Source organism: Myiozetetes cayanensis, unplaced genomic scaffold, assembly GCF_022539395.1.
Source record: "Myiozetetes cayanensis isolate MyiCay16 unplaced genomic scaffold, myiCay2020 scf5-8, whole genome shotgun sequence".
NCBI lineage: Eukaryota > Metazoa > Chordata > Aves > Passeriformes > Tyrannidae > Myiozetetes > Myiozetetes cayanensis.
Window position 1 is genome coordinate 1,003,495 of NW_026087742.1, and position 25,727 is coordinate 1,029,221.

The following is a 25,727-nucleotide window of genomic DNA, read 5'->3' on the forward strand; positions in this document are numbered from 1 at the left end:
GTAACTTTGGGCTTAAATTATGACACAGAGAGACCCTGGGGCTGTGGTAACCGAGAGCCTGTGGCCCCTTGGAAACCCGGGAAGGATGAAGCCCCTTCCCCTGTTTGATTTTAAACTAAAAGAGGAGAGATTTAGATGAGATAGTGGGAGGAAATTCTTTACTCAGAGGATGGGGGGACCCTGGCACAGGTTGCCCAGAGAAGCTGTGGCTGCCCCATCCCTGGAAGTGTCCAAGGCCAGGCTGGAGACACGTGGGATAGTGGAAGGTGTCCCTGCTCACGGCAGGGGGTGGGACTGGATGATTTTTAGGTCCCTCCCAACCCAAACCATCCTGTTTTATCTCTCTGGGCAGCTTTTCTGCCGCCCCCGGAAGAGCAGAGAAGACCCAGGGGCTGCCGAGCCCCTTCCTGAGCATCCCTTTGCTTCCATCCCCGCCTTTATTCCCGCTGGCCCCCTGCTCGAAGCAGAAGGGGGGTGGCCGAGCCCAGCGCGTCATTCCTGGGATTCATCCCTCCCCTCCTCCTTCCCTGCCCTAAAACTGCCGCACCAACCCCCTCCTCAAAGTCCCCCGCATCAGCCCCACATCCCACCGGCATCACCAGTGGGAGTTTCTGGCTGGGCTTGGTGGGATCTTCATTTCCAAGGACCAGGCGGCTTTTGGGGGGCAGCGGGAGGGTTCGGGGGTTGTGTGACTCGTGTCACACTGAGCCCACCCCCTGCCCGCCCCCGAGCAGCGCTGTGCTGGAAGCAGGAGATTGGCTGGCTGAGGATCCCCCTCCGAGCCAGGGTCGGCTTTAGGGGCGTTTCTTTTCCCTAAATTGGCTCCAGAAGAAACGGTTTCCTTTTCCATCCCAGTTTCCTGAGAAGATGCTGCGGGGGGAGCACTCGGGGCTGAGCCTGCTCTGAGCTCCAAACGAATGGAAAGGAGAGGCAGAGCTGCCACCCTCTTAAATTCCCACACGCTCCTGGAAAACAGGCGGCCCGGGAAGAGAGGAGGAAGACCTTTAGCATCGCAGGGGATGCAAACTCAGCTTGTAGGGAGACATCAGAGATTCCCCATGGCAGCTCCACTCTGGGCGTGTCTGAGCAGATCCACCACCCCGTTCCCGGGCTCCTCTGGTTCTGCTTTGTGATAAAAGATCAAAACCCGCAATCAGCACGTTCCTGTTTCGAGGCTCTCTGCAGTGAGGAGGCTGAAGCTGCAGCATCCCAAATCCCTGCTGCTCTCCCAGCCTGCCCTGGAGATGGCCCTGGAATCCGTGGGGCTGACGTGGCTGAGAAACAAACCACTTGCTTCTCACTTTGGCTGATTTTTGGGTGGATCCAGACAGTCCCAGCACCGCGAGGCAGAGGGGAGGGAGGGGGAGTGATTATCACCAGCCCAAGGCAGGAAAAGATTGGAAAAGACCTCTAAGATCATCGAGTCCAACTATAACCTGACACTCCAGCCAGCCTGGAAAGGATCTCCTGGGGTCCTGACTCCTCTTGGATTGCCACGACCCCAAAAATTAGTGTAGAAAGAGCCCTGTGTGTCCTCCCAGCTCCCTGCCCAGGGATGGCAAACTCCTGCCACATCCCCAGGGACTCCACCTCCTCACCCCATATCCCAGCTCCCAGGAAAGTCTGGGATACAGGGGCTTGCAATCTGACCTGCCCTCACCCTGCTGGACCTGAGGCTGCACAGATGCCATTCTTTCCATCCCAAAGCACCAGAGGAATTCCCCCCCCGCCCCCTCCCCTTGCCTCGATATGTTGGCTGGAAACCCTGTGGATTTTGAACTTTTCTCTGGGAGTATTAAACAGGGATTACAAACTGGGATCAAGGGAGTCTCTCTCCCCTGTGCCCTCTGGGAAAGCTGTAGCTGTGGCCTCTCCAGCCTGTCCTTCCTTGGTGCATCACACCATACCTGCATGATGCCAGGGATGGGCACTTTGCCCCCCTCCATGGAAATCAGCCCTTTTGGCTCTTCCTTTTTTTTCTCCTCCACCACTCCTGGAAGCTGCTCAGTGCTGAATTCGCACCTTTAGGGTGGATAAACCCAGGCTGTGACCTCCCAGAAAGCCAGGGGCTGGCATTTCCAGGGGCTGGCATTGCCAGGGGCTGGTACACAGGAGTTTGGCTCAGCACTGCTGCAGACCAGACACATCAGGGCACACAGGCTTTCAGCTCCACTGCCACCCTTTGTGTGCTCAGACAAAGCTGGGCCCTCCCAGCTCCAGCCAAAGCAGGGCCTGGGCTGCAAAACAGAGAGGGGGGGAAAGGGCTGGGATTCCCCCACTGCCAGCAAAGCCATTGCTCTGTGATTCCTCCAGACCTGAGGGCCGGAGCAGGATGTTGCAGGGGGGGAAATTAAAGTGCCAGTCCTGGGCTCGTGCCTGAGCTGAGCCGAGAAAGCAGAATCCCCCCCAAATCCTTGGAGTGTGGGAACCTGGAGAAGCAGGTCTGGATGGGGAACCCCTCAGCCAGCACGGCCTTGGTTTGCCTGGAGGGGAGGGCACAGTGTTGGAATGCTGCTGGGAACTCACCTGAGGCTGGAATCAGCCTCCTCTCATGGATCTGGGAGGGGGAGAGGAGTGTGAGGAGTGGCCAGCAGGGCGAGGGAGGGGATTCTGCCCCTCTGCTCTGCCCTCGTGACTCGACCCCACCTCGACTGCATCCAGCTCTGGGGTCCTCAGCACAGGAAAGATGTGGAGCTGTTGGAATGAGTCCAGAGGAGGCCACGGAGATGGGATATTGGGATGAAATTCCTCCCTGTGAGGTGGGGAGGCCCTGGCACAGGTTGCCCAGAGAAGCTGTGGCTGCCCCATCCCTGGAAGTGTCCAAGGCCAGGTTGGAGCAACCTGGGCTAGTGGAAGGTGTCCCTGCCCATGGCAGGGGGTGGAAATGGATGATTTTAAGGTCCCTTCCGACCCAAACCATTCCATGACTCTATGACCTCAGGCTGAATCCCCTACAGCTTCTTCCAGGCTCCATCCAGACCTGTCTGCTCTGCCCTGGGGAAAACTCTGGCTGGTGAATCCGAGACACACACAGGTTCCTCAGCAATTCCACAGGAACTGGTGCCAAGTGCTCCTGGGGCTGCCCTGGGAACCTCTGAGGGCTGAACTGATTCCAGAAGGTTTGAGCTGACCTAGGGAGGGTTTATTTAAGGCTGGGTCACCTTCCCTGCCCATTCCTGCCCACCAGGTGAGAAAGGTGCCCAGCAACTGCAGGGCAACCTTCACACGGGTGTGTCTCATCCTGAGATAGCTCTGTCACCAGGATGGGGGACAGGAAGATTTGGGAATTCATATCAGGGATTCTCCCAGGCTTGTTGACCAGATGTGTTCCAGGAGCAGCAGCATCACCTTTGTGCCCACCATGATCTGTGCAGGTCTCAGGGGTTTTGATTCTCCAGGACCCAATCCTGTCCCGTGCTGTGCTCCCTCCAGGACATGTTCCACCCCAGGATGGCTCCTCAGCTGCTCCTCTGTGCTGGCTCTGAGCATCCCTGCCTTCCCCAGCCATGGATGATCCTGGAAAGCAGAAATCCTGCGCCAACTTAAAGCAGCTTAGAAAAATCAGACTTTCTCACATAGGAAAACAGGGACAGTCTCTGGGGCATTTGAAGGGTGAAAAGGCAAAGCTGCTGGAGTTTATATTTTAAAAGTCCTGTCCAAAGAACACTCAGGAAAAGAAAAGGGAAATAAAACAGTCTTTTAATAAATGATCAAGTGAATTAGTAACACTGCTTTAAATCAGACAAGCCAAGCAACCAGGGCAGCACCAATGGCTGGGCATGGGTGGTTTATCCCAGAGCTGGGTGTAGGACTCCCAGGATCAGATGGATTTCACCTCACCCCCATCCCAGCTGCTGCAGCAACGGGATGTGTAAATCCCCCTCTGTTTTTTTGGGGGAGTGTGGGATCAGACCCGTATCACAAAACCTTTGGGGTGCTTTATTTAAGAGAGTAGTAAAAGTCATTTACAATGAGTAAGTCCACGCAGCCCTAAACCCAAAGGCTCTCCTGGGAGCAAAACCACGCTGGAAATAACTCCAGACAACAGGAATCCGAGTCTTGCCCTGCGCAAAAGTCGGAGGGAGGAGTTGGGCCGCAGCTGGATTTGTGTCTTGGCAGCCGGGACCGCTCATTAGAGGAGCAGGGAAGACGGAAAAAGGCACCTCCCAGTTTGGCTCCCCCTTCCCAGCCCTCTCCCGCATCCCACCCCGGGCTCCGACGTGGCACTGTGGGGGCTGGGAGCGCCTGCACAGCCCGATCCCGCTTGGAAATCCCTGGATAGCGGCAGAAATCTGCCCCAGATCCGCCCGATTCCCGGAGCTTTCGCCTTGGGAAAAAAAAAAAAACAAAACAGCTCAAAGTGAAGACGAAGCTGCTCTTTGCTGGCATTTGGGTAGAATTTACTCGTTTCCTGCATGTTCACATCCTAAAGCAGATTTTTTTTTTTGTTTTGTTTTGTGGCAGCTGTCTGTGCAGTCAGAGATAGCAGGGAGGGGTTGAAACGTGCACTTAAAAATCGGGAAAAAAAATTAAAACACGAGCTTAAAAAAAACAGGTGGGAAGCACACGCTTAAAAACCAGGTGAAACTTTGAAATCTCTTTCTGGGCTGGGCTGCCAGTCCTCGAAACACCAGGAGTGATTTTTTTAATTCTGCTCCAAACTCCTGTCGCCGAGGCAGAGCCGCTTCAAAGGCCCAAAGCACAGAGTGTCAGTGGGGGTTGGCGCTGGGAGGCACCGAGCGAGGTGAAGATTAAAAGTTTCAGGGTTTATTTTAAATATCACTCAGAAGCAAAAAAAAAATCTTACATGGGAGGTAATTACACAGAAGGGTTTGAAGGTGGAGCAATGCAGAGCTTGGGCAGAGAAAACCAGCTGACAGTGGGAGTTTAAAGGAGCTTTTCTCATTTCTCAGCTGGCTGGTACAGACCAGGGATATTTCGCCTCTGGATTGGTGGTTTGATATCAGCAAATCGATTTTTTTTTTTTTTTTACTATGGCAACGTGGTAATAAATCCCAAATTGTGCTATTGAAACCCACTGTGATTGTTTATGCACGCACGAAGCAAAGCAAAGCGTTTCAAATATACACCAGTGAACAAAAAATGTGCTGTTTAAGGTATTTCAATGCTCCTTTTGCCACTGAATCCCTTCCTGAAGGGAGCTGATCTCTGAACATCATTGATGTGAGGACAGCAGGACCCTTTGGACTTAGTGGCATTAAAGACAGTTTAATATAGACCTGTTGAAATGCAAAATGCCCAGGGAAGATGTAGCTGGAAATGTGCTTTGTTCAGGTATTTTTCCCCACACACACAAATCACTGAAAAAAAAGATGAAAAAAATATTAAACAAATCCCACAAAACTGGGAGCCTTCAGGCATCTGGAAAGATGCTCAGCACCCAAAAGTGTCACCCTGGGACAGAAGAAAAATGTCATTTTGTGATGCCACCTTCTAGAATCAGTGGACTGTGAGGAGGAGTGGAATGAGGTGATTATTCCACACTAAGGTGCCTGCAGGACAACGAAAAGAATGTTCAAAGCCAGAAGACAAAATCAGATGCTGGTTCTCTTACTAAAGCAACAACCTATCTGCAGAGGGAAAAGGGGAAAATTGCAGGGCCAAAAACAGGTGCAAAAATGAAATTACAGGGATTAGAAGGAAGGGGAGACATAGACATGGTGATGGAACCATCGACGAGGTGCTGAATGACTGGGTGGTACCTGGAATACCCCAGTATCCCAGACTGCCATGAAAACAATCCCATGCTGGTTTAAAACGTGAATGTGAGTGGCGTTCAGTGCTCCTGACTTAGCACAGAAACCTCTCCAGGGCACATATTTTCCTGCAAGAACTCTCAGCCACCTGGCACGGGGTGGCAGGAGCATTTAACTCCTTCCACAGGCCTTTGGGGCCAGGAATGCTGGCCTTTCTAAACCGCATTTACTTTGCCAGACAGTGAGGATTTTGCCACGGGGTCGCACTGCAATGAAGGGCAGAGCCCAGCAGAGCAGGGGGAGATTTGGGAGTGTGGGAGGGGGGATTTGTAAGGAGTTCACAGCTCCAGCAGGCCCAGCTGCTGGGGAAAAGGAGAGGTGGGTGTGAGTGCAGGTGGGGAGAGGGATGGAAAAGCAGGCTCAGAGGGATCCAGGAATAGGAGGGAGCTCTCCAGGTGCCTCTCATTTGGCCCTCAGGTCCCTGGGAAGTGAATGCAGGTTGTCTGCACAGAGTAATTGTAATCCCAGAATGGCTTGGGTTGGGTGGGACTTTAACGATCATCCAGTTCCACCCCCTGCTGTGGGCAGGGACACTTTTCACTCTCCCAGGTTGCTCTAACCTGGCCTTGGACACTTCCAGGGATGGGGCAGCCACAGCTTCTCTAGGCAACCTGTGCCAGGGCCTCCCTAACCTCATAGGTAAGAATTCCTTCCCAATATCCCATCTAACCCTGCCCTCTGGCAATGGGAAGCCATTCCCTGTGTCCTGTCTCTCCATCCCTTGTCCCAAGTCCCTCTCCAGCATTCCTGGAGCCCCTTTAGGCACTGAAAGGGTCTCTGAGGTCTCCCTGGAGCCTTCTCTTCTCTCTTGGGTGTCACCAATGAGAGGGACGTTTTGGAGGGCAGGACGTGGCTTGAGCCAGGGACAGATGTTAAACATTCAGTGCCTGTGACTGCTCTGCTCGTGGCTGAAGCCCTTTGCATCACCCCTGACTTCAGGGGTGATGACACCCCCAAAAAAACAATTAAATATATCACCACCTTTAGAGCCAACAACGATCCGGCTGCAGGAGATGCCGGGGGAGGGAAATAAGACGGAGCAGAGCCCCGTAAAAAAAGCAAGAGCACCGTTTTGGCAGGGAATAGCTTCCCAAATCCCTGCTGCAGGGCCTGGATGGGGACGGGCAGAGCAGGGCAGGGACGGCGCATCCCCCCCAGTCCCTCCGGACCCCCCTTCGGCGGCCGCGGGGCCGGCGCTCCCTCGCCATTGGCGGCGGGTCGGGAGAGCCGGGACGGATCCTCCCCTTCCTCTCCCTCCCGAGATTTTTTTGAGAGGGTTTTCCCAACTTTCCAGAAGTTTCTCGCCGGCCCCTTATATACCCCCTCCGCCGGCCCGGGAGGTGCGCAGGGGAGCTGAGTGAAGCCGCGTCCCGACCCCAAAGGTAAGAGGTGGGGGGGACCGAGGGACCCCGGGCTGGCAGGCAGGGATTGCAGCAGGATGAGGGGGAGGGAGGGATTTTGGGGTCCTGCATCCTCCTGGTTGGCCCCATCGGGCAAAAAAGTCGGGGGGGAGGGGGTGGTATTGCATGGGAAAAGGGGGTGAATGGGAGAATGGGGTGCATGGGGAGCAGAGGTTGCATTGGGATGAAGTGGGGGGTAGGAGAGGGTACAGACTCCCCTGTGAGCTGGCTCTGGCTCTTTGAGAAATATAAAATATATTATAAAATCACCTCCAGTTTGCCAGAGGTGCTTCCAGTGTTTTTTTTTTGCGCCCAGGAGAAACTTTCAGGGCGTGGCAATAGGGAAGAGGAGGATAAAGGGAGGCTTTAGTTCGGTGTGCTGGTCCTGCAGGAGCGTCCAGCCCTTGCTCCTGCTGAGCCTGGGAGCCTGCGGGACCCTGGGCACCAGCCCAGCCCGGGACGGAGAGCTCTGCTTGCACAGGACGGGCCAAGCCTGGCCTTAGCGAAGTGTCACATCCCTCCGGTGACGTGGAAAATGTGGCTTTTCTTTGTGTGCCTTTGTCCTGCTCACGGGAGAAGCGGGGCGGGCGCCTCTGGCTGTTCCCCTGGGCGATGGCACCTCCCGGTCCTGCAGGGTCCGCCGCGGCCCCACGGGGGTCTCTGCAGTGCCACGGGGGTCTCTGCAGTGCCACGCTGGCACTGGGCGTCCCCTCCGGGCTGGGCTGTGCTGTGCGAGCAGGAGAGAGGATGTTGCTGGCCGTGCGTTCCCCGGATTCCCCCGGTTTTCGCCCTGGGTTGTGAATTCCCCAATAATCTCCAAGAATGGGCAAAGTTCCTCTTGCCTTGGCACCGCCGGGCTGCGTCACCGGGCACAGCCCAGAGCTCGGGGCCAAAATTTCTCGCCCGTAGTACTTCTCTGAAGTAATGAGGCTTTTTTTAAGCTGAGGATGAGCCGCCCGTTGCTCGCAAGAGAACTACTCCGTGTATCTGTTTTCTTTCAGAATGAAAAAGGCAAACGTTGACCTCACTATGAAAAGAGTTTCAAGGTATCTCTAGAAATAAAAGGGAACTGAAAAGCCGAAGGTTTTAGACGTGCTTTAGACACTTTCAAAGTGTGTCAGGGGCAGTTTGGAGCCTGTTGCACGAGTCTTTGCTCTGCAGGTGGCCGGGATGGCTGTTCCCTGCGAAGGGAGGGCTTGCTCCCAAGGGGATTTCAGGCCAGAAATCGCCTCCCTCTCGGAGCCCACGTAACTCCCCCTCTGGCAGAGGGTCCCCCAGGTGCAGCTGCGCACTCTGTGCCCGGGGCTGTGCTGCGTGTTTCCTTCCATGTGGAATCCCAGCGGGCCCTTCGCTTCCTGCTCTTGGAGCCTTTTAACCCTGGAGCTGCCCCTCTGCAAGCCCTTCCCCGTGTCCCCCACACCAGGAGCGGGGTGGGAGGAGGAGAGGAACTCCCAAGAAATCAAACTTCACCGTAACCTTGGGCATGACGCAGCCTGTCCTCGCCCGAAAGCTGAAGGTGGTGGAATTTAAGCCCCGAGGAGCTGCCGTCAGGAAGGTTTGCTGGGAGCAGCAGGAAGGCAGGAGGGGAGGGAAGGTGTGGGGACGTGTTATAGCCCTGCAGGCAGGTGGGATGAGCTCCAAAGAGTTTTCAGGCATTTAGGGCTGGGCAGGCTGCAGATTTAGCAAAGCTGGTGGATTGGAGCCCTTGCTCATCCCCTACATTGGGATGAGATGCATCTACCCAAGGCAATAACTCTGGTGTGGAAAATGAGGGTCCATCACCTCCCTCTGCCCTGGTACCTCCCTGGCAGGGCTGTATGGGCAAAACTAAACCGACCAGAGCTGAGCAGACAGTATTGGATCTTCTCAAGGCGCCCCTCTGACTTGGCCTGGTGGAAGCTCACGTGCTCCATCTAGTGCCAAGGAAGCTGAGGATTTGGGGACCAGCTGGTCCAAGAGAGTCCTTGTCACTGATTGTAATACCCCTGGATGGAGGGGCAGCTCTGCTGTGGTGCCCCCTGAGCAGCAGAAACATCCTGCTTTCAGCTTTTCCTGACCAGGGCAGAGGTTGCCATGGGCAGGGACACCTTCCACTAGCCCAGGCTGCTCCAGCCTGGCCTTGGACACTTCCAGGGATACAGGGGCAGTCACAGCTTCTCTGGGCAACCTGTGCCAGGGCCTCCCCATGCACACAGCCAAGAATTCCTTCCCAAGATCCCATCTAAACCTGTCTTCTTCCAGTTTAAAGCCATTCCCTCTTGTCCTATTGAGATCACCTCAGAAGTACCTGTTACTTCCATTCCCTGGCCCCTCCTTCAATCATTTAGTGTCCGTGAGTAGTGATACAGTCAAATTCCTTCAAAGGGAAGCTTCCATTCCAAATGCACAGGCTCTGAATACCTGGACTCCTGCGGATTCATTGTTGCCCAGAGGAAATCCCACTGTGGACTTGGGATTGCTGCAGCCCACGGGGAGCCTTGGTGCTGTGCCCGTCAGTGTTCCCACTGTGGAGTGGGTTCCTCTGGGATCTCTGAGCGCTCCAGGCAGGGCTGGGACGGTGCTGACGGTGAGTTGTTCTTGCCCGGCAGGCGCTGGGAGCAGCTGGAGCCATGTGGATCGTGCTGGGGTTGGCCCTGTGCGGCCTGGCCGCGGCCGTGCCCTCGGAGGACAGGAAGCTGAGCGACAAGGCCACCACGCTGGCCGAGCGCAGCACCACGCTGGCCTTCAACCTCTACCACGCCATGGCCAAGGACAAGGACATGGAGAACATCCTGCTGTCCCCCGTGGTCGTGGCCTCCTCCCTGGGCCTCGTGTCCCTGGGGGGCAAGGCGGGCACGGCGTCGCAGGCCAAGGCGGTGCTGAGCGCGGACAAGCTGAACGACGAGTACGTGCACAGCGGGCTGTCCGAGCTGCTCAACGAGGTCAGCAACAGCACCGCCCGCAACGTCACCTGGAAGATGGGGAGCCGCCTCTACGGCCCCGCCTCCATCAACTTCGCCGACGACTTCGTGAAGAACAGCAAGAAGCACTACAACTACGAGCACTCCAAGATCAACTTCCGCGACAAGAGGAGCGCCCTCAAGTCCATCAACGAGTGGGCGGCGCAGACCACGGACGGGAAGCTGCCCGAGGTCACCAAGGACGTGGAGAAGACGGACGGGGCCCTCATTGTCAACGCCATGTTCTTCAAGCGTAAGTTCTGCCTTCGGGCCTTGGTACAAGTGGCCCGAAACCCACCCTGAGCCAACAAAGAGCCATAGAAGGGCTTGGGTTGGGAGGGGCCTTAAAGATCATCCGGCAGCCCAAAGGGAAGGTGGGCAAATCCTATGTCCACCAGAGGCTCTTTGTCAGAGCATTAAATTACCCCCCACTCCCTTTTCTTACTGGATTTCTCTCTCTCCTGCAGCTCACTGGGATGAGAAGTTCCATCATAAGATGGTGGACAACCGTGGGTTCATGGTGACCCGTTCCTACACCGTGGGGGTGCCCATGATGCACCGCACAGGTGAGTGCAAACCTGCCCCCCATCGAAACCCACCAGAGCTGTGCTCGTCGCTGCTCCGTTGCCCCAGCTGCTTCCAAGGTTTTCTGGCCTCATGGGAATAAGCGAGAACAAAGCAGGGTGTGTTTGTTCTGCAGATTCCATCTCCCTGTGAGCAGAGAATCCATGTTCACTATTGGCTGTGGGGAACAAATCCCGGCTCATCACGCCAGTGAGAGCTGCAGCCAACTCTAATAATGCTGGGCCTGTTCCCAAAATGGTCCAGACTCACTTCCCTTGCCGGTCAGGGAAAGTCCAGGGTGAACTCGCAACGAGGTTTGTGTAGCTTTGCCTCTGCTCCACATCTCACCATTTCCTCCTCCCGGTTTCAAGGTCTCTACAATTACTATGATGACGAGACAGAGAAGCTCCAGGTGGTGGAGATGCCCCTTGCTCACAAGCTCTCCAGCATGATCTTCATCATGCCAAACCACGTGGAGCCTCTGGAGAGGGTTGAGAAACTGCTGAACAAGGAGCAGCTGAAGACCTGGGCTGGCAAGATGAAGAAGAGATCAGTGGCCATCTCGCTGCCAAAAGTTGTCCTGGAAGTCAGCCATGACCTTCAGGTAAGGGGGGTCCTTAAGGAGAACAGTTCTTTGGGATATAGTGGGGGAGACAGCGGGATGGGTTGTCTGTGCCTGATCCCCCTTCCAGCAGCCGTGGCTGGGAAGGGTTGTGCCGTGTCACCTCCGCGAGGGTCGCTCACCCCTCTTCTCCTCCTAGAAACACTTGGGTGGCCTGGGCCTGACAGAAGCCATTGACAAGACCAAGGCTGACTTGTCCAAGATCTCTGGCAAGAAGGACCTTTACCTGTCCAACGTGTTCCACGCGGCTGCCCTGGAGTGGGACACGGACGGGAACCCCTACGACGCCGACATCTACGGGCGCGAGGAGATGAGGAACCCCAAGCTGTTCTACGCCGACCACCCCTTCATCTTCATGATCAGAGACACTAAAACCAACTCCATCCTCTTCATCGGCCGGCTCGTGAGGCCCAAGGGTGACAAGATGCGGGATGAGTTGTAGTGGGTTGGTGCTTTTGGTGGTTTTTTTTTTTGTTTTCTCCCAGAGCTTTGGTTTGTGTGTGTGTTTTTTAGTGGGCGATTTCGAACAAGGGGCAACACTCTTTTGTATCCTTCTCGAACCATGGGTGCTATTCAGACCAGGGTGCATTGTGATGAGGAACCAGCAGACACTTTACCTCACCCCCTCCCAAATCCCTGTTGCACAAACCCACCTCCGGAGAGGATCAGGGGAGCCGGGCACAAGAGGGTCACCTGGAGCAGAAGGGAAGTGGCATCCTCAGGGAGGTGTCCAGGTTGAAGCCCAGCTCCTCCCTGCACTAGTTACGCCTCCTGCTGCGACCACCGTCCCTCCCAAATGCTTCTGTGTCCCTGCCACTCGCTTTTCTCCTGCTTGGATGCCCTGTTTAAACCCAGAGCTTGAGAGCTGCCCTTCCTGCCTTCCCAACGCTCCTCTGCTGCAGCTCTGTGGTGGTTTAGATCCCGTTTGCTGGCCTGGGGAAGGGCAGGCTCAAACCCAAATGTATTTATATTATATTTATGGCTGATAATTAGCCTGAAGTTTCACAGCCTGAGCCAGCCTAGACTTGGAGGTGATTCCTATCTTCTTCTTTTTAAGGGATATTGTAGTATCCCACCAGCATTCCAGGTCAGCCACGCCTGGCACACCTCACGTGGCAAACAGGATCATTGGATCAAGGGACATCTGTGCATCCCAAGGGCAGTGCCAGTTCTTTGGAACCACCACAGAACAACCACGTGGCTTTGCTTGATTTTTTAATTTCCCTGCTCATTTCCTTGCTGTCTTAGAAGCCCAGTACTGCACATTCCCAGCTCTCCCCACTGTGGTGGGAGGCAGGAGGCGATGCCAGGGATGCATCCAATGCCCAGGAAGCCTGGACACTTCCCAGTGAGTCAGCACTGACCCCACATGCTGTAGAAGGTTCTGGAGGATAGGGAGGGGGTAAGAGGGGTGGGCAAGGCAGGAACACACCGTGGGATGTTGGGAATTGTTTGCATCGTGTGGATGCAGGTGGTGTGAGGGCTTTTATTGTCTGGTCTTGTGCCACACAGTGACATAAATGTGTAATTTTGCAATAAAACTTTTTTTCAATGAATCTCTGGCAGTTTAAAATCAACTTAGGGAGGGGTTCCTTGGCATCCTGACAATCCAAGGTACCTGGACAAAAATTACCCTTAATGCATAGCAACAGCTGAATTCCCATGACAGGACAGTCCTGAGGAAAGACCACTTTTAGCAGGTCAGCTTTGCACTGCACTGGGAATTTCTTTTTCTTCTGAAACTGTAAGGATCCAAGATCTTTGGATCCAACATCCACCCTGGAATAGCAATATGGAAAAGAAGTTTAAAAGCTTCCCTGAGCTGATCTGACCCCCAGCTCACCTTCCAAACAGCTTTTTAAATCCTCAGGGGTTTCTGTGCAAGGGAAAACATCACCTTGACCATTATGGGGTAATTTCTATCAGATTGGGGTGTTTAAGAATTTAGAGACAACATGCATAGCTCTGTCACTCTTTATTGCTTCAGCTCTTCCAGCTTTCACACATTTCCTGTGCTCCTCCAAAGTGACAAAGCTTCCATCACCTTTAATATTTCCAGATCTTCCTCCAACTTCGAGTTTTAAAAAAATCAATAATTAATGTTGGTATTACTTACTACTAAATATTTCAATATTTCCACTGAAAGGTGTGCAAAAAGCCCTGAGATCAGACTCACTCACACCCTGAGAAGGCACATCTTGTTTCTGCCCCACAGCCCAGTTCCTGACACCCTCAGAACGCCAGTTCCTGAATTCCTGTAGAGAAACCTCCTGAAAATGGAAATCTGGCTGTGAAAGCAACCAAGTTTCTGGTACAAATTTTGGTTAATGCAACAAACAGGCTCTGAATTCCTCAAAATCTGAACAACAGCTTGATCCTGCACATTCATCACCTCTTAGGATGGGTCCCTTCCCATGCCTGCCCCAGACTTCCACCAGATATTCCCATCTCAAATTACCTGCCCCTAAAAGGAGCTGTTCCTGTAAGGATAGAGATGATCCTGTAGGGGAAGTCACATCCCAAACATCTCTCCAGTGACAGGGCCCATGGATACACGGAGGTGATAAAAGCATTAAGTAGAATAAAATAATAGTTCAACTGAAGCCAGAAAGTTACAAACTACTGCAATTCCCTTGGACATTGCTAAAAAAGCTCCCCCTTCTGGAAACCTTGGATAAGGCACTGGGATGGAAGGGAAGAGCCACCAGTACTCCAGTTCATGGAATGTTTGTGACTCATGACCCTCTTAAACACCAGTTGCTGCTCCAGCTCTGCCTAGAAATCAGCATTTTATCCCCACTTTGGATCAGGAGCTGGTGAAGTTCATTCCATAAGGAACAAGCTGGAAGAAATGCAACAGAATTCCTTCCACACCAAAAGTGGGAGCAAGGTTTTCCTGGAGTGTATCTTGCACAAAAAGAAAAAGCACCTTCACAAACACTGTCTTTTGTGATTTTATTAAGAGATGTTTTCAGGACAGCCAAGCTTCTGGTTCTACATGGGACAAACCCTACAACAAAGAACAAAACACTGAGTGAGCTGGTGCCAAACTTCTCCATAACCACTGTCCTACCTCAAAACATGGAACAAACAAACAGGCTCCAAGTTCCCAAAATAAATGGAATTTCACCCTTTCTGCATTTTGGCCAGTGATCCCATTTTTCCCACTGAGGCAGATCTTGCCCAGTCAGATTCCTTGACAGGATTTCAAACTGGGATTATTTCCCTACAAAACCAGCCTCCCCACTGTGCTTGATGGCTTCCAAGGCTGTCCCAAACTGGATGCCAGGGCAAGGGGGATATTTGGGGGTTATTTGAGGGATGTCAACTGCACACTGCCAGCAGGTGGGACAGTGGCAACACATCCAAGGCACCAAACATGTATGCCCCAACCGAGGGGCCAAGTCACTCCAACCGAGACCCAAGATTCCCAAATCCATGCTGTACAACATGGAACAGGGCACCTGGACAGGGATATTCCCTTTCAGGTTCATCATCTCCTCTTCCCTGAAGCTGCTTTGCCACGTGCCTTAAACCACATCCCCCTTCATCCAGGGCACTGCTCAAACCCAACCCAGCCTGTTATCCCAGAATCCCAGCTGCCTGCCAGCGTTTCTGGTGGCATGGCACCACTCCCACACGGATTGTCCCTCCCCCAGCCCGCAGGCACTTACCCTCAGGCAGTGGGCACAGGCTGAGGCATGGCTGGCTGCTCTGGTTTGCCCCCTTTCTGCTCTGAGATGGGGGTGGTGGGCAGGATCTCCTCTTTGGGTTCCACGATGCTGACGTGGTCTGGCAGAGGCTTTTTGGGGCCAATCTTTCCACTTGGGTCCCAAGGCAACATAATCTTTACTTTGATTCCCAGTACTCCTGCAAAGAGGGACAGGACAACACAATTCACATGGAGGAGCACCAAGGGTCACAAAGTATCTCCTGCCAACGCTGTAACACAGACATGGTATAGCTGAACAATCTCATTATTGGGAATTTACATCAGCAGTGTGTATGAGGAATTTAAATGCAGGCAAGATCCAAAATTATCCAACCCCTTGCTTTTGCAGCTTGGAACTGCAGCTGTACCCCCAGCTCATCCTAACCCTGGTTCTAAACTCTGTGCTCTTCCCGGGATAACTCAGCTCATTTTCCCAGGCAATTCCACTGGGTTTTTTCCATCCCTTCTCAGACAAATGCCTCTAGATCATCCAATGAGCAGGACACCCCGGCCAAGGCAGCCTCAGCACAGCCCCACAGAACGTGGCACTGACTGGGCTGCAGTGACACAAGGTCGTCCCTTCTGACTCGTCATCGTATCATCACCGAAGGGAAGGTGGGGAACAGCCCTGGCCCAGCTGCTATCCCTGCACCAGGAATTCTGCAATTAAATACCCCAGAGCCAGTTAAGTTGCACAAGTCATTTGTGTTTTACCAGGGGGAAGGGCAAGAGGAGGAGGCAGGTTTAGCTGGGAAGACTTGCCAGGGCACAGCAGTGGGGGAAAACTGGCTGGCATTTGCCCTTTTTGTGGCATCCACTTTCTCTCTGCCCGTCCCGAGGAGCCAGGAAAGCCAGGATGCAAACTGCCAACAGCTCTTAAACCCAGTCTTATAAGAGAGTTTCATTTATAAGTTGATTTCTTACCTGCCTCAGAGGCCTTAGGGCTCAAGTGAGAGCATCTGGAAAATCTACGGCCATATTTCTCAGCTGGAAACGCTCAAACCCCACCACTAGAGAAGTGGATGCCCTGGGATGACCACCTGAAATTCCACTGGCTGCTGAAGGCCCCTTTGCTCCCCATTCCCAAAAGCAGTTTGGGAAGGAAGCCCGTGGAGCTGGAAGGGGAGTGAACCCCAGGCACTCACCCTGCCGGAGGAGGACGTGGCGCACGGCTGTGTCCACGTAGTAGTTCACGGGGTCTCCACTGTGGATCATCAGCCCATCCACAAACTTCATGGACTTGGCCCTCTGCCCTCGGAGCTTCCCAGACACCACCACCTCACAGCCCTTGGCCCCGCTCTCCATGATGAAGCGCAGGACACCGTAGCAGGCTCTGCAGGGACAGGGAACAGACACACCGTGAGCCCACTCAGGCATCTCAGCACAATTCCAAGCACTGCCCACATCCCACTTCCAACTTCTGCTTGTTAGAAAGCCTTCTGGAAGGCACAGCCCTGCAGCCAAAGCTCTGCCAGTGCTGGGCAAAGCAGCAAAAATCTTCCCACCATTTTAACCCTGTGAAGCCCAGCGTAAGTAAACTGGTTGTGACTGGTAAGGCTGTGGGGACGGTGACACAGGGACAGTGACACAAACAGCTCCACAGCTGAGGGTGGACAATCCACCCTGTCCCTTCTCAGACAAATGCCTCCAGATCATCCACTGGTGACAGGAGGCTCCAGCTGAAGGCCCTCACGCAGCATCACAGAACGTGACCCCGCAGAGGTACCTCAAGCAGAGCCACCTGCATCTGACTCGTCATCGGCTCATCACCGAAGGGAGCTGAGAGCAGGGCCACTGTCACCTGAGCCCCTGCCTGACTCCTCCACAAAGGGGTAAACGCAAGCTTTAAGGCAGGCACACAACCTGCAATCTCATCTACTCCAAGCCTGCTCAGCTTTCAGGTCAGAAAGGGGTAATTCCTGTGAGAAGTAAGCGTGTACGCTGCTGCACTCACCGTCGCACGGCCAGCCCTCCCAGGAGCTTGTAGCGCAGGGACTCGGCCTGGGCGATGGCACACAGGCCTCTGGTGGCCACCTTCTCTGCATAGAGCTGCAGGGACACACAGCAGGGCTGCACGTGAGGCACAACATCACACAACCACAGCAGGGCCTGGGCTGGGAGGCACCTTAAAGACCCTTTCATTCCATCCCCCTGCCGTGGGCAGGGACACCTTCCACTGGACCGGGTTGCTCCAAGCCCTGTCCAACCTGGCCTGGGACACTTCTCCATTAACACAGGAGCTTCATCCCACTCCCCACCCCATCCCCTACCCCAGCTCAGTCAGTCCTGCCACATTTCCAAGGCAGAAGCTTCACCCTGGGACACTCCACTCCCTGAATCCCTTGCTGTCTGTCTCCTACTCCTGGCAGGGCTGAGACACTCCGTGGGAAGCCAGGGGACTATTCCAACATCCACAGTGCTGCTCCAAACAGCCCCAAAGGGATCAAACACATCCCAGAAGGGATCTCTGGGTTTCCTTTGTTTAACACATCAGCCAGGGAAGTCTGGTTTAAGGATTAAAACCAAACCCCTTTGATTCTGGAAAGCTGAGAGAGAGATGTACCAAACCCAAGGTCTCCAACAGACCAAGGCCTGGCAGTGCAGAAGCAGCAGACATTCCAACTCGTTACTCCGACGTGGTGTGTGGGGAGTAACGAATTCTCTGTGTTTAAGCATTTGCTGGAGACAATCAGCAACCTCCCCTGTATAATGTGATCCAGCAACACTGGCCAAGCAGGAATGCATGTGAGCACCACCCCAGGACATACAGTGTGTCCCCCCCCCTCCCTCCCTGATTTGTTTTAGGGCAGCAGATTTTATGGACTGAAATCACAGGATAGTTTGGGTTGCACAGGACCTTTAAGGGACAATTAGTTTAACCTCTCTAAAATAAGATCCTTCTGCACAGTTTCTCTCTAAGGACAGAAGCATTATAATGTGATAAAGGGCAACAGCAATAAACAAATACACTGTGGATTTAGATTCCCACCTCAATACTGGGACAACACTCTCTACAGAATATTTACAGGTACATTTACAAAGTTTTATCCGCATCCTCCTTGTTAGGAAAGCAGAGAAAAGCGGCTGAAGTGACAGCACTAAAAACACCACGAGCAGCAAAGCACCTTGCACTTCATTGCAGGAGTGTTTTGTGGGGCCAGGTACCACATGCCCCAAGTTCTCTGAGTTAAACACCATCCTGTCCTCACAAATCCAACTGCAGCACCCCTTTTCCTGCTCCTCCAACCCAGGCAGCTTTACCTCAACGCTTCCCTCGGGGAATCCAAACCTCTTCTGCACCACGGCCGTCAGCTCCCGGATCCGGCGCCCCTTCTCCCCCAGGACATTCTGAGTCCTGGGAAAAAAAAAAACACAAAACAATGGCACAACTGAGAGGAGTGTCCCCAGGTGAGCCTGGAACCAGCCCAAAGAGTTCCAGAGCATCTCAGTTTAGACTTCAGGATCTTTTTTCCTGTAACAACATTTCCTACTCCAAGTTTCAGCCCCTGTGAGGCAGCAGCAGCAGCAGCAGCAGCAGCAGCAGCAGCTCGGTTACCTGGTGGCAAGGATGATAATCTCGGTCCTGGTGGGAGTGACCCGGACTTCCACGCCAGAGTATCCATCCTCAGCCAGTTCCCGCGTCAGGAACTCGTTGAGCTCGGCTTTGAAGATCCCATCCGCGACAAACTGAGACACAAGAGGACAAAGTCAAGCTCTCTGCGCCCCCCGGGACCGTCCTGCTGCCTGGCAGTCTCTCCCCCACCACGGAAAGAACTTATTCCTGAAGTTCTCAGGGATAATGCACTCCTAGGAGGTGGCTGGTAGAGGTGGGAGGCGTCCCTGCCCACAGCAGGGGAGGAAGGGGATGATCTTTAAGGTCCCTCCCAACCCAAAAACCATCCTGGGACTCCTGGAGAACAGCAGAGCATCCTCTGACAGGCAGGGTGGGTATAACCCCGGGGTGAACTATCACTGATCTGTTATATTCCATTCGCTGCTGACTCTCGTGGCCGTTCACACCGGGCTTAGAGCCCATTTAGCCCTGGTTAGCCCTGGCTTAGGACACCAACCGGAGCACCAACCCCTCCACAGCCACCCTGCACGCCGAGATCGCAGCTCGCTGCTGCCCCGTGGCAGTGCTTTAATTCGGCCGTAAAGTAAGGAATTGGCGGGGTCACATCCCTTTCCCATCCCTACAGGGACCCTCCTGACAGCCCAAAGCTCGCTCGCTCCCTCCCAAGGACAGGCCTCCCCCGACCCACAGAACCACCAGCCCCAAACCCTCCCCACTGAAAAGGGGAAAACAAGCAGGTCCGTGGTCTGCCGGCCCCATCCCGGGCCGTGCGGAAGCGCCCCCTCACACCCCGCCGCCATGTTCCCGCCGGGGCCGCCGCCGCGCATCCGCCGCCATCCCCGCGCATCCGCCGCCATCCCGCCGAACCCGCCGCCGTGTCCCCGCCCCGCCGGCCCCGCGGGCCGCCCCCGGCGCTGCGGCAGCGCCCGCGGAGGGTCGGGGCGTGCGGGGCGGCCGCGCTCACCTTGCGCTTCTTGGAGATCTGCACCGCCATCTTGAGCCGGGCCCGGCCGAAAGGGGGAAGCCCCGCCCCCTGCGCTATATCCGCCCTCCGCCGGCCGCCATTGGCCGGTGGCCGTCACGTGGGAGAGAGCAAGGGGCGATGGGAGTTGTAGTCTTTGGCGCGCCGCCATGTTGGGGCTGGGCGCGCTAAACCGCGGTTATCCGGGGTCTAAACCCGGTGTAAACGGACATGAGAGTCAGCAGTGAATAATATAATAAATATCATATCATGTAATACAGTATAATATCACATAACATCATATATAATCACCCCGGGTTTATACCCACCCTGCCCGGTCGTTGCTGTCAGAGGATGCTGTGCTGTTAACCCAGGAATCACAGGATGCTTTGGGTTGGGAGGGACATTAAAACTAATCCATTGCCACCCCTGCCATGGGCAGGGACACCTTCCACTAGCCCAGGCTGCTCCAGCCTGGCCTTGGACACTTCCAGGGATGGGGCAGCCACAGCTTCTCTGGGCAACCTGTGCCAGGGCCTCCCCACCCTCCCAGCCAGGAATTCCTTCACAATCTCCCATCTAAACCCATCTTCTTTAAGTTTAAAGCCATTCTCCCCCTTGTGCTGTCCCAACAGATTTTTTTTTTTTATTGGTTTAGGGATTTTAGGGGATTAGATAAGTAATGATGATGATTGGAGTTAATACATGGTAGGAAGTAGGGATTTAAACTGCATTTTATCATGGATGTTACAGTTCACAGTTGGACTTGATCTTAACAGTCTTTTCCAACATAAATGATTCCATGAAAATGCCCACAACATCAGTGGGTAAATGTGTTTGGGAAGAGGCAGCAAAGGAAGCCCTGCCCTTGCAAACCTCCCAGGAGGGAGCCAGAAAATCAGGGAATAAGGACCAAAATACATTGAAATGAGCTGCTTGGCTTTCTGGAAGGCTCCTCTTGGAAAGATGTGTACCCAGGCAGACAGAATCCCAGAATCCCTGAGGCTGGAAAAGCCCTCCCAGCCCATGGATCCCCCCTGTGCCCGATGCCCAGAGGATCAAGCTCTTCTCTTTTCCAGGGAAAAGCTCGGTGTGCCACTAGATGTCAGTGGAGACGGCTTCCAGAGCGGGAAAAGCTTCGTGTCGCTCCTCTCTCTTCCCCAGGGATTCATTTGTCCAGGATCTGAGGGATGGCGGAGCAGCCCATGGCCCACTTTGCAAAGACAGGGAGGATCTGTTGTCCCTCTTGTCACCAAACACCTTCCTCTCCCTTCCAATGTGTCCAAAAACCCTGCCCTTCCCTCAGCCAGCTCCCTCTGTCCAAGCATGGCTGTCCCATGCACAATCTCTCCCACCCTTTCCAGGGAGAAGGGACACCACAGGACCCTCTGTCCCTTGTCCCTGCTCTGGCTGCTCCCACTCTCCTCCCTCTCTCCTGGGCTGCCAGAACACACTGACACACTCCTTCCATCTCCCTGCTCCCCAAGGCACCATCCATGGACTCCACGTCTCAGCAGAGGCTTCCTCTTGGCCAAAATTAGGAGCCAACAGCTCCATCCGTCTCTTCCCAGTCTTCAGGGACTAAGGCTGTGGCCAAGCTGGAGCCAGGTGGACTCCATGGATGGGTCTGAGGGGCAGTGATGGCCCCAGGACTCAGCCTGGGCATTCCATGAACTCCTGGAACACCTGCATCCCTGGACACAGTGACACAAAGCCAGCTCATGTCCAGGTGGCAGAAGACGTGCTGGTGCCTTCCTAGTGCTGTAGGAACCACCATCAACACTTGATCCAGGCCTGTGTCTGCCACAGCTTGGCCTGGGTGTGACACCCTCATTTCTGTCCCCTCCCTGCTCCCAGATCCGACCCCTCAGAGGGGCACACGGAGCTTCACCCTCTGGAAGAGTTCTTGGGCCGCAGGAGCCATGACAGAGCTGCAGATGCCCAGGATTTGCAGCAGGAAAAGGGCTTATGGGAAGATCCCAAAGCCAACAGGCCAGAGATGTCCCTCAACCATCCCTAATCCCTGGGGATGGACCAGAGCACCAACAAACAACACTCCTCCACTGGACACAGAGTGTGAGTGCACGTGTGGCCTTTTCCCAGCCCATTCCCAAGCTGAGCAGGAGAAACCTGAGGAAAGCTTTCCTTTTCCCCCTTCCAGCATGCTGCACTATCCTGTTTTCCCTGGCAGCAAAGAGGCTTAGAGGAGCTTCCCTCTCTCCACCCTCACCCTTGCCCCTTCCTCCCCCCTCTCTGGCCCATCCCGCTGTTTCTGGAGCCCGGCTGTCAACCAGCTCCCAGAAAGGATCCCAACACAAACACAGACATTTTTTGGAGGGGGTTATTTAAAGCCCTGCTCGTTTTCCTGCTCCAGCCCAGCAGCCTGTGAGCACCAAGGAGAGGGCAGCGAATTGTGGCAGGGAAAGGGGATGGGGCCAGGCAGGAACATCACACTCAGAAGACCACAAAGGTGTCCAGGTTTAGGGTGACACTTGGGGATCTCACTGTCCCAGCACTGTGCCATGTTGAGGGGACATCTGACTCCTCATGCCCAGGGGAGCACCAGAACAATGGATTTGGGAGAAGTGTCCAGCAGCTGGGGATGTCTCTGCACAGGGATTTGAGCCCAAGATCCTATTAACCAGGCTCTCAAATAATTTTCCAGGAAAGACCCTCCCAACCTGCACAAACCCCACTCTGCTGCTCTCCACGTGGGGATCACATCACTTTCAGAGCAAGAAGTATAATCTCTTTTTTTTTTTTTTTTTTTTAGACTGAGTTTATCCAGGAGGGGCTCAATCAGTGTCTTTCTGGTCTTCATCCATCCCCAGGCAGCCAGGGAGGCTCCTAGGAACACATGGGGATGCTCCCAGGTGCTGTTTGCAGCCAAACAGGGATGAATTCTGGGCTGGTTGGAGGTGTCCCTGCTCATGGCAGGGGGTTTGGATTAGACGACCCTCAAAGGTCCCTTCCAACCCAAAGCATTCCACGACTCCGTGATTTCATCCCTGCTCCATCCCTGCCGGAATGGAGGCTGGCAACACCCCAAAAAAGCTGCCATGTGCCTGCACCCCTCTCCTCAGAGAGCTCAAATCTTCTCCAGCTGGTCCCAGTGGCTTCCCAGCCCCAGCTGGGAATTTGTCTCCGTAGGCTGCCACCAGGATGCAGCCCCCAGCTCCAGCTCCAGTCATGACCCTCTGCCTGGAGGGCACAGGATGGGCACCCCTGGCATCCCACCTGCCCCCAGCTGGCATTAAAACCCCCGCTGCATCCCCCACTCTGGCATCTTGGATCTCCCCTCGGAGTTCACAGCCACAGCCAGGCGCAAAAGCAAGGATGCACAGGAGGGATGTTCCCCTGGACGTGGCCCTTGGCAGCACCAGGGAACCCCCCTGTGCCCCCAGGGAGGGCCCCTTGCAGGTGCCAGGGGGTAGGGGCAGGTTTCCTCGCTGTGGGGGATGCCAGCTTGGAGCAGGTCTGGGAATCGGGAGCTGCCCTGCCTCACCCCAGCTCCATTCACAGCCCAGACAGCAACATGGTTTATGGCCCTGAAGGCCATTGCACAGGCTCAATTAAGCCTGAATCCCAGGGTTTTCTCCCCAGGAACCTGGCTCCAGTTCAGAGCAGGCAGGAGGGGCTGGCAGCCCTTCACACACTGACAGGACCAGGACAGCCAGTGGCTTTCCCAGCTGGATTTTGGGATGCCCAGTGCTTTCTGTGGGCACTGGGAGCAAATGTCCTGCCTGGGGAAGTTTCCAACTGCCTTTGCTGCTGATGATTTCACAGGGAAAAACAAGGGAGGTTCTGCAGGCACCAAGGACTGGCTGGATCTGCACAGGAAGGATCCGGGAACGGCCTTGGGGGGCATCAAAAATGCACCCGGACAAATGGGTACAAGGGGAACCCTCCAAGTTAAGTGCATGTTCCACCACCTTTTTGTGCAGGAGCTGGCAGCCTAGAGAAGAAAACCACCCAAATCACCTTCCCTACAAGCAGCAATTCCATCAGAGGCACCACAGAGCTAATGAGCTTTCCCAGGGAGTGGCTGGGGAAACGAAACCCGGGGCAGAGATGGACAAGAAGAGATAGTTTGCATTAAATGAATGGGAGGTGGTCCAAGCAGAGACGTGAGGATTGCAAGCCCCAGTTGTAAAGCATTTGTGAAGTCTGACTGAGGCAGGATTTCTACTGCAAGAGCCCCAGTGTTATAGTTTATTGCTGCAGTTGGAGCAGCTGCTGTTGGACAAACCCCCCTCCCTGAGTTACTCACCACCCTCTGGCAGCTCTGGGAAACTTGCTGAGGAATCGTGGAGCCCCAGCCCTGCCCAGTGAGTTCCTTCCCACGTGGAGCAGCCCGAGGAAGCGGTGGGAGATGGAGTGGGAATGTGGCCTGGAGGAGCAGGAGTCAGGGCCACGTTTACAGGCCCTTTGTAAACATTTCACACTCAGGAGGATTTACTGTCTCTTGGCTTGGCAAGAACACGGGGGACTAAGTCCTGCAAACCTTCCAGCAGCAGGGGAAGGTGCTGTGTTTGCAGGCACAGATGGCTTTCAGCTGCCCCAATCCCATCTCCTTCCCAAGAGCAGGATTGAAACTGGGGCAGCAACAGCTCTGTGCTAAGGGGGAATAGCTGTGCTCCAGTGAAAGGTGGAAAGGTGTGTGTGAATCTCCAGGAGGAGAATTCCCCATTGGGAGAACGCGGTTAAGGCTTGAAAATCAACATCCCTGGGCAAAAGAGAAGCTCTGCACTGGATATTCTTTGGATTTAATCCAGGGACTGCAGCAGTCACTGAAGCCCCAGCCAAACTCCATTGTAATCCCAGTTACCTCCATTCCATCTGATAAATTGCTGGCAACGGTTTAGTGGCTGCTCACAAACGGGTCCATCACTCCAACACTTCCCTTTGGGCACCTGCCCAGTAAACAAGATTTTGCTTCGCTGCCTGGATTCACTTAAAGGCCTTTAAGCACATTAGTAAATAATTTATACTTCCTTTAAAAACAGGAAATGAAATAAGGACCGCTGGCTGTGCTCTTTAGCTGGGAATTGTTGGGCTCGTTACTATTTAATGAACCGAGTGGCTGCTCACAGAGGTCATTCCAGCAGCTCACACCCTGTCCCTGTGGCTCTGGGAGAGGGATGGAAATTGGAACCCTAATGGGCATTTCCAGGAGAGCACTCTGCCCTGGTGGTGTCACCTGAAACTCAGCAGCTTAAAGCAAGTGATTCTTAATCAGCTTTTAAGGAAAAACGCAGAGGGGAGGAGGGGGCTGGGTTGGCCCCCACACCACATTTTGTGATGGTTTATGGGTGCATTGGGATAAGGCTGGTGGCAAAAGCCACTCCCTGCTCCTCCACACGCTCCCTGGAACGGCAGTTCACGGTGCAACTGCTCACATGGCACAGGAGGATGGGGCAGGACACAGGGAATGGCTTCCCACTGCCAGAGGGCAGGGTTAGATGGGGATATTGGGAAGGAATTCCTGGCTGTGAGGGTGGGGAGGCCCTGGCACAGGTTGTCCAAAGAAACTGTGGCTGCCCCATCCCTACAGAGGAGCTTTTCCTCCAGCCAGCAAACGTTCCCTAAGGATCCAGAGGCCCAGGCATCGTAGTGGGATCTCTGGGTGTTGGACACACCTCTGGTGGGCACACAGGGCTCTCTGCCCTGGCTCAGAGTGTCCTCCACACCTCCCTGTGCACGTGGCCATCCCTACAATGGAGCTTTCAGATTCCTTCCCCCAGCCGCGCTGCTGGCACTGGGAAACGCAGCCGGGAGGTAACGAGGCCATCCAGACACCGAGGCTGGTGACACCAAACAAACACCCCACACCGAGGCTGGTGACACTGAGTTGGCCACACCCAAAACAGTTTAACCACCAGCTTGGTCCCCGTAAAGGTGGAACCCCCACGCTCAGCGCTGTCCCTGTCCCTGGGGCAGCACGCAGCCACCCCCAGAGGATATGAGATCTGCCACGCTGCAGAGTGATGGAGAGTTCTGGGGTTTCTGTGGGATTTGGAGGATGTAGGATTTTCCCTTCTCAGGGGGATGAGAGGAGCAGTGCCCACCCAGCCAGGCTGTGACAGGGCGGATGAAAGCAAGACCGATGGTGGAAGATTCCAGGTGGGGAGGGAGAACACACAAGGCTGGAAAGGGACACAAAATCAGCAGCATTTGC

At 54.5% G+C, this 25,727-nt stretch overlaps 2 protein-coding genes and 2 non-coding genes across 4 annotated transcripts; 1 reads left to right on the plus strand and 3 right to left on the minus strand.

Annotated features, from left to right (window-relative positions):
• The first annotated feature begins 7,031 nt into the window (after positions 1-7,031).
• SERPINH1 (serpin family H member 1) lies at positions 7,032-12,858 on the plus strand. The gene is made up of 5 exons (XM_050333478.1): positions 7,032-7,159; positions 9,766-10,369; positions 10,584-10,682; positions 11,052-11,284; positions 11,442-12,858. The coding sequence occupies exons 2-5, from the start codon at positions 9,787-9,789 to the stop codon at positions 11,742-11,744; spliced, it is 1,218 nt and encodes a 405-aa protein (XP_050189435.1). The 5' UTR covers positions 7,032-7,159; positions 9,766-9,786; the 3' UTR covers positions 11,745-12,858.
• Positions 12,859-14,243: 1,385 nt separating this feature from the next.
• RPS3 (ribosomal protein S3) lies at positions 14,244-19,614 on the minus strand. Its single transcript, XM_050333501.1, has 7 exons — positions 19,553-19,614; positions 18,571-18,701; positions 18,276-18,369; positions 16,969-17,063; positions 16,160-16,347; positions 14,977-15,172; positions 14,244-14,312 (listed from the first exon to the last, which is right to left on the minus strand). The coding sequence occupies exons 1-6, from the start codon at positions 19,580-19,582 to the stop codon at positions 14,979-14,981; spliced, it is 732 nt and encodes a 243-aa protein (XP_050189458.1). The 5' UTR covers positions 19,583-19,614; the 3' UTR covers positions 14,244-14,312; positions 14,977-14,978.
• LOC126649813 (small nucleolar RNA SNORD15) lies at positions 15,477-15,624 on the minus strand. The gene has a single exon (XR_007631192.1). It is a non-coding gene; the product is annotated as a small nucleolar RNA SNORD15 (small nucleolar RNA).
• On the minus strand, positions 16,643-16,789 carry LOC126649815 (small nucleolar RNA SNORD15). The gene has a single exon (XR_007631193.1). It is a non-coding gene; the product is annotated as a small nucleolar RNA SNORD15 (small nucleolar RNA).
• Positions 19,615-25,727: the final 6,113 nt, after the last annotated feature.

What these genes read in the sequence shown, in the direction of transcription:
- SERPINH1 (XM_050333478.1), top strand. Translation starts at nt 9,787, where the DNA reads ATGTGGATCGTGCTGGGGTTGGCCCTGTGCGGCCTGGCCGCGGCCGTG. An exon ending in CAACGCCATGTTCTTCAAGC is followed by an intron (nt 10,370 to 10,583) that starts GTAAGTTCTGCC and finishes TCTCTCCTGCAG; the next exon opens with CTCACTGGGATGAGAAGTTC. An exon ending in AAGTCAGCCATGACCTTCAG is followed by an intron (nt 11,285 to 11,441) that starts GTAAGGGGGGTC and finishes TTCTCCTCCTAG; the next exon opens with AAACACTTGGGTGGCCTGGG.
- RPS3 (XM_050333501.1), bottom strand. Translation starts at nt 19,582, where the DNA reads ATGGCGGTGCAGATCTCCAAGAAGCGCAAG. An exon ending in AGATCTCCAAGAAGCGCAAG is followed by an intron (nt 18,702 to 19,552) that starts GTGAGCGCGGCC and finishes CTTGTGTCTCAG; the next exon opens with TTTGTCGCGGATGGGATCTT. An exon ending in CCACGTCCTCCTCCGGCAGG is followed by an intron (nt 15,173 to 16,159) that starts GTGAGTGCCTGG and finishes CCCTCTTTGCAG; the next exon opens with GAGTACTGGGAATCAAAGTA.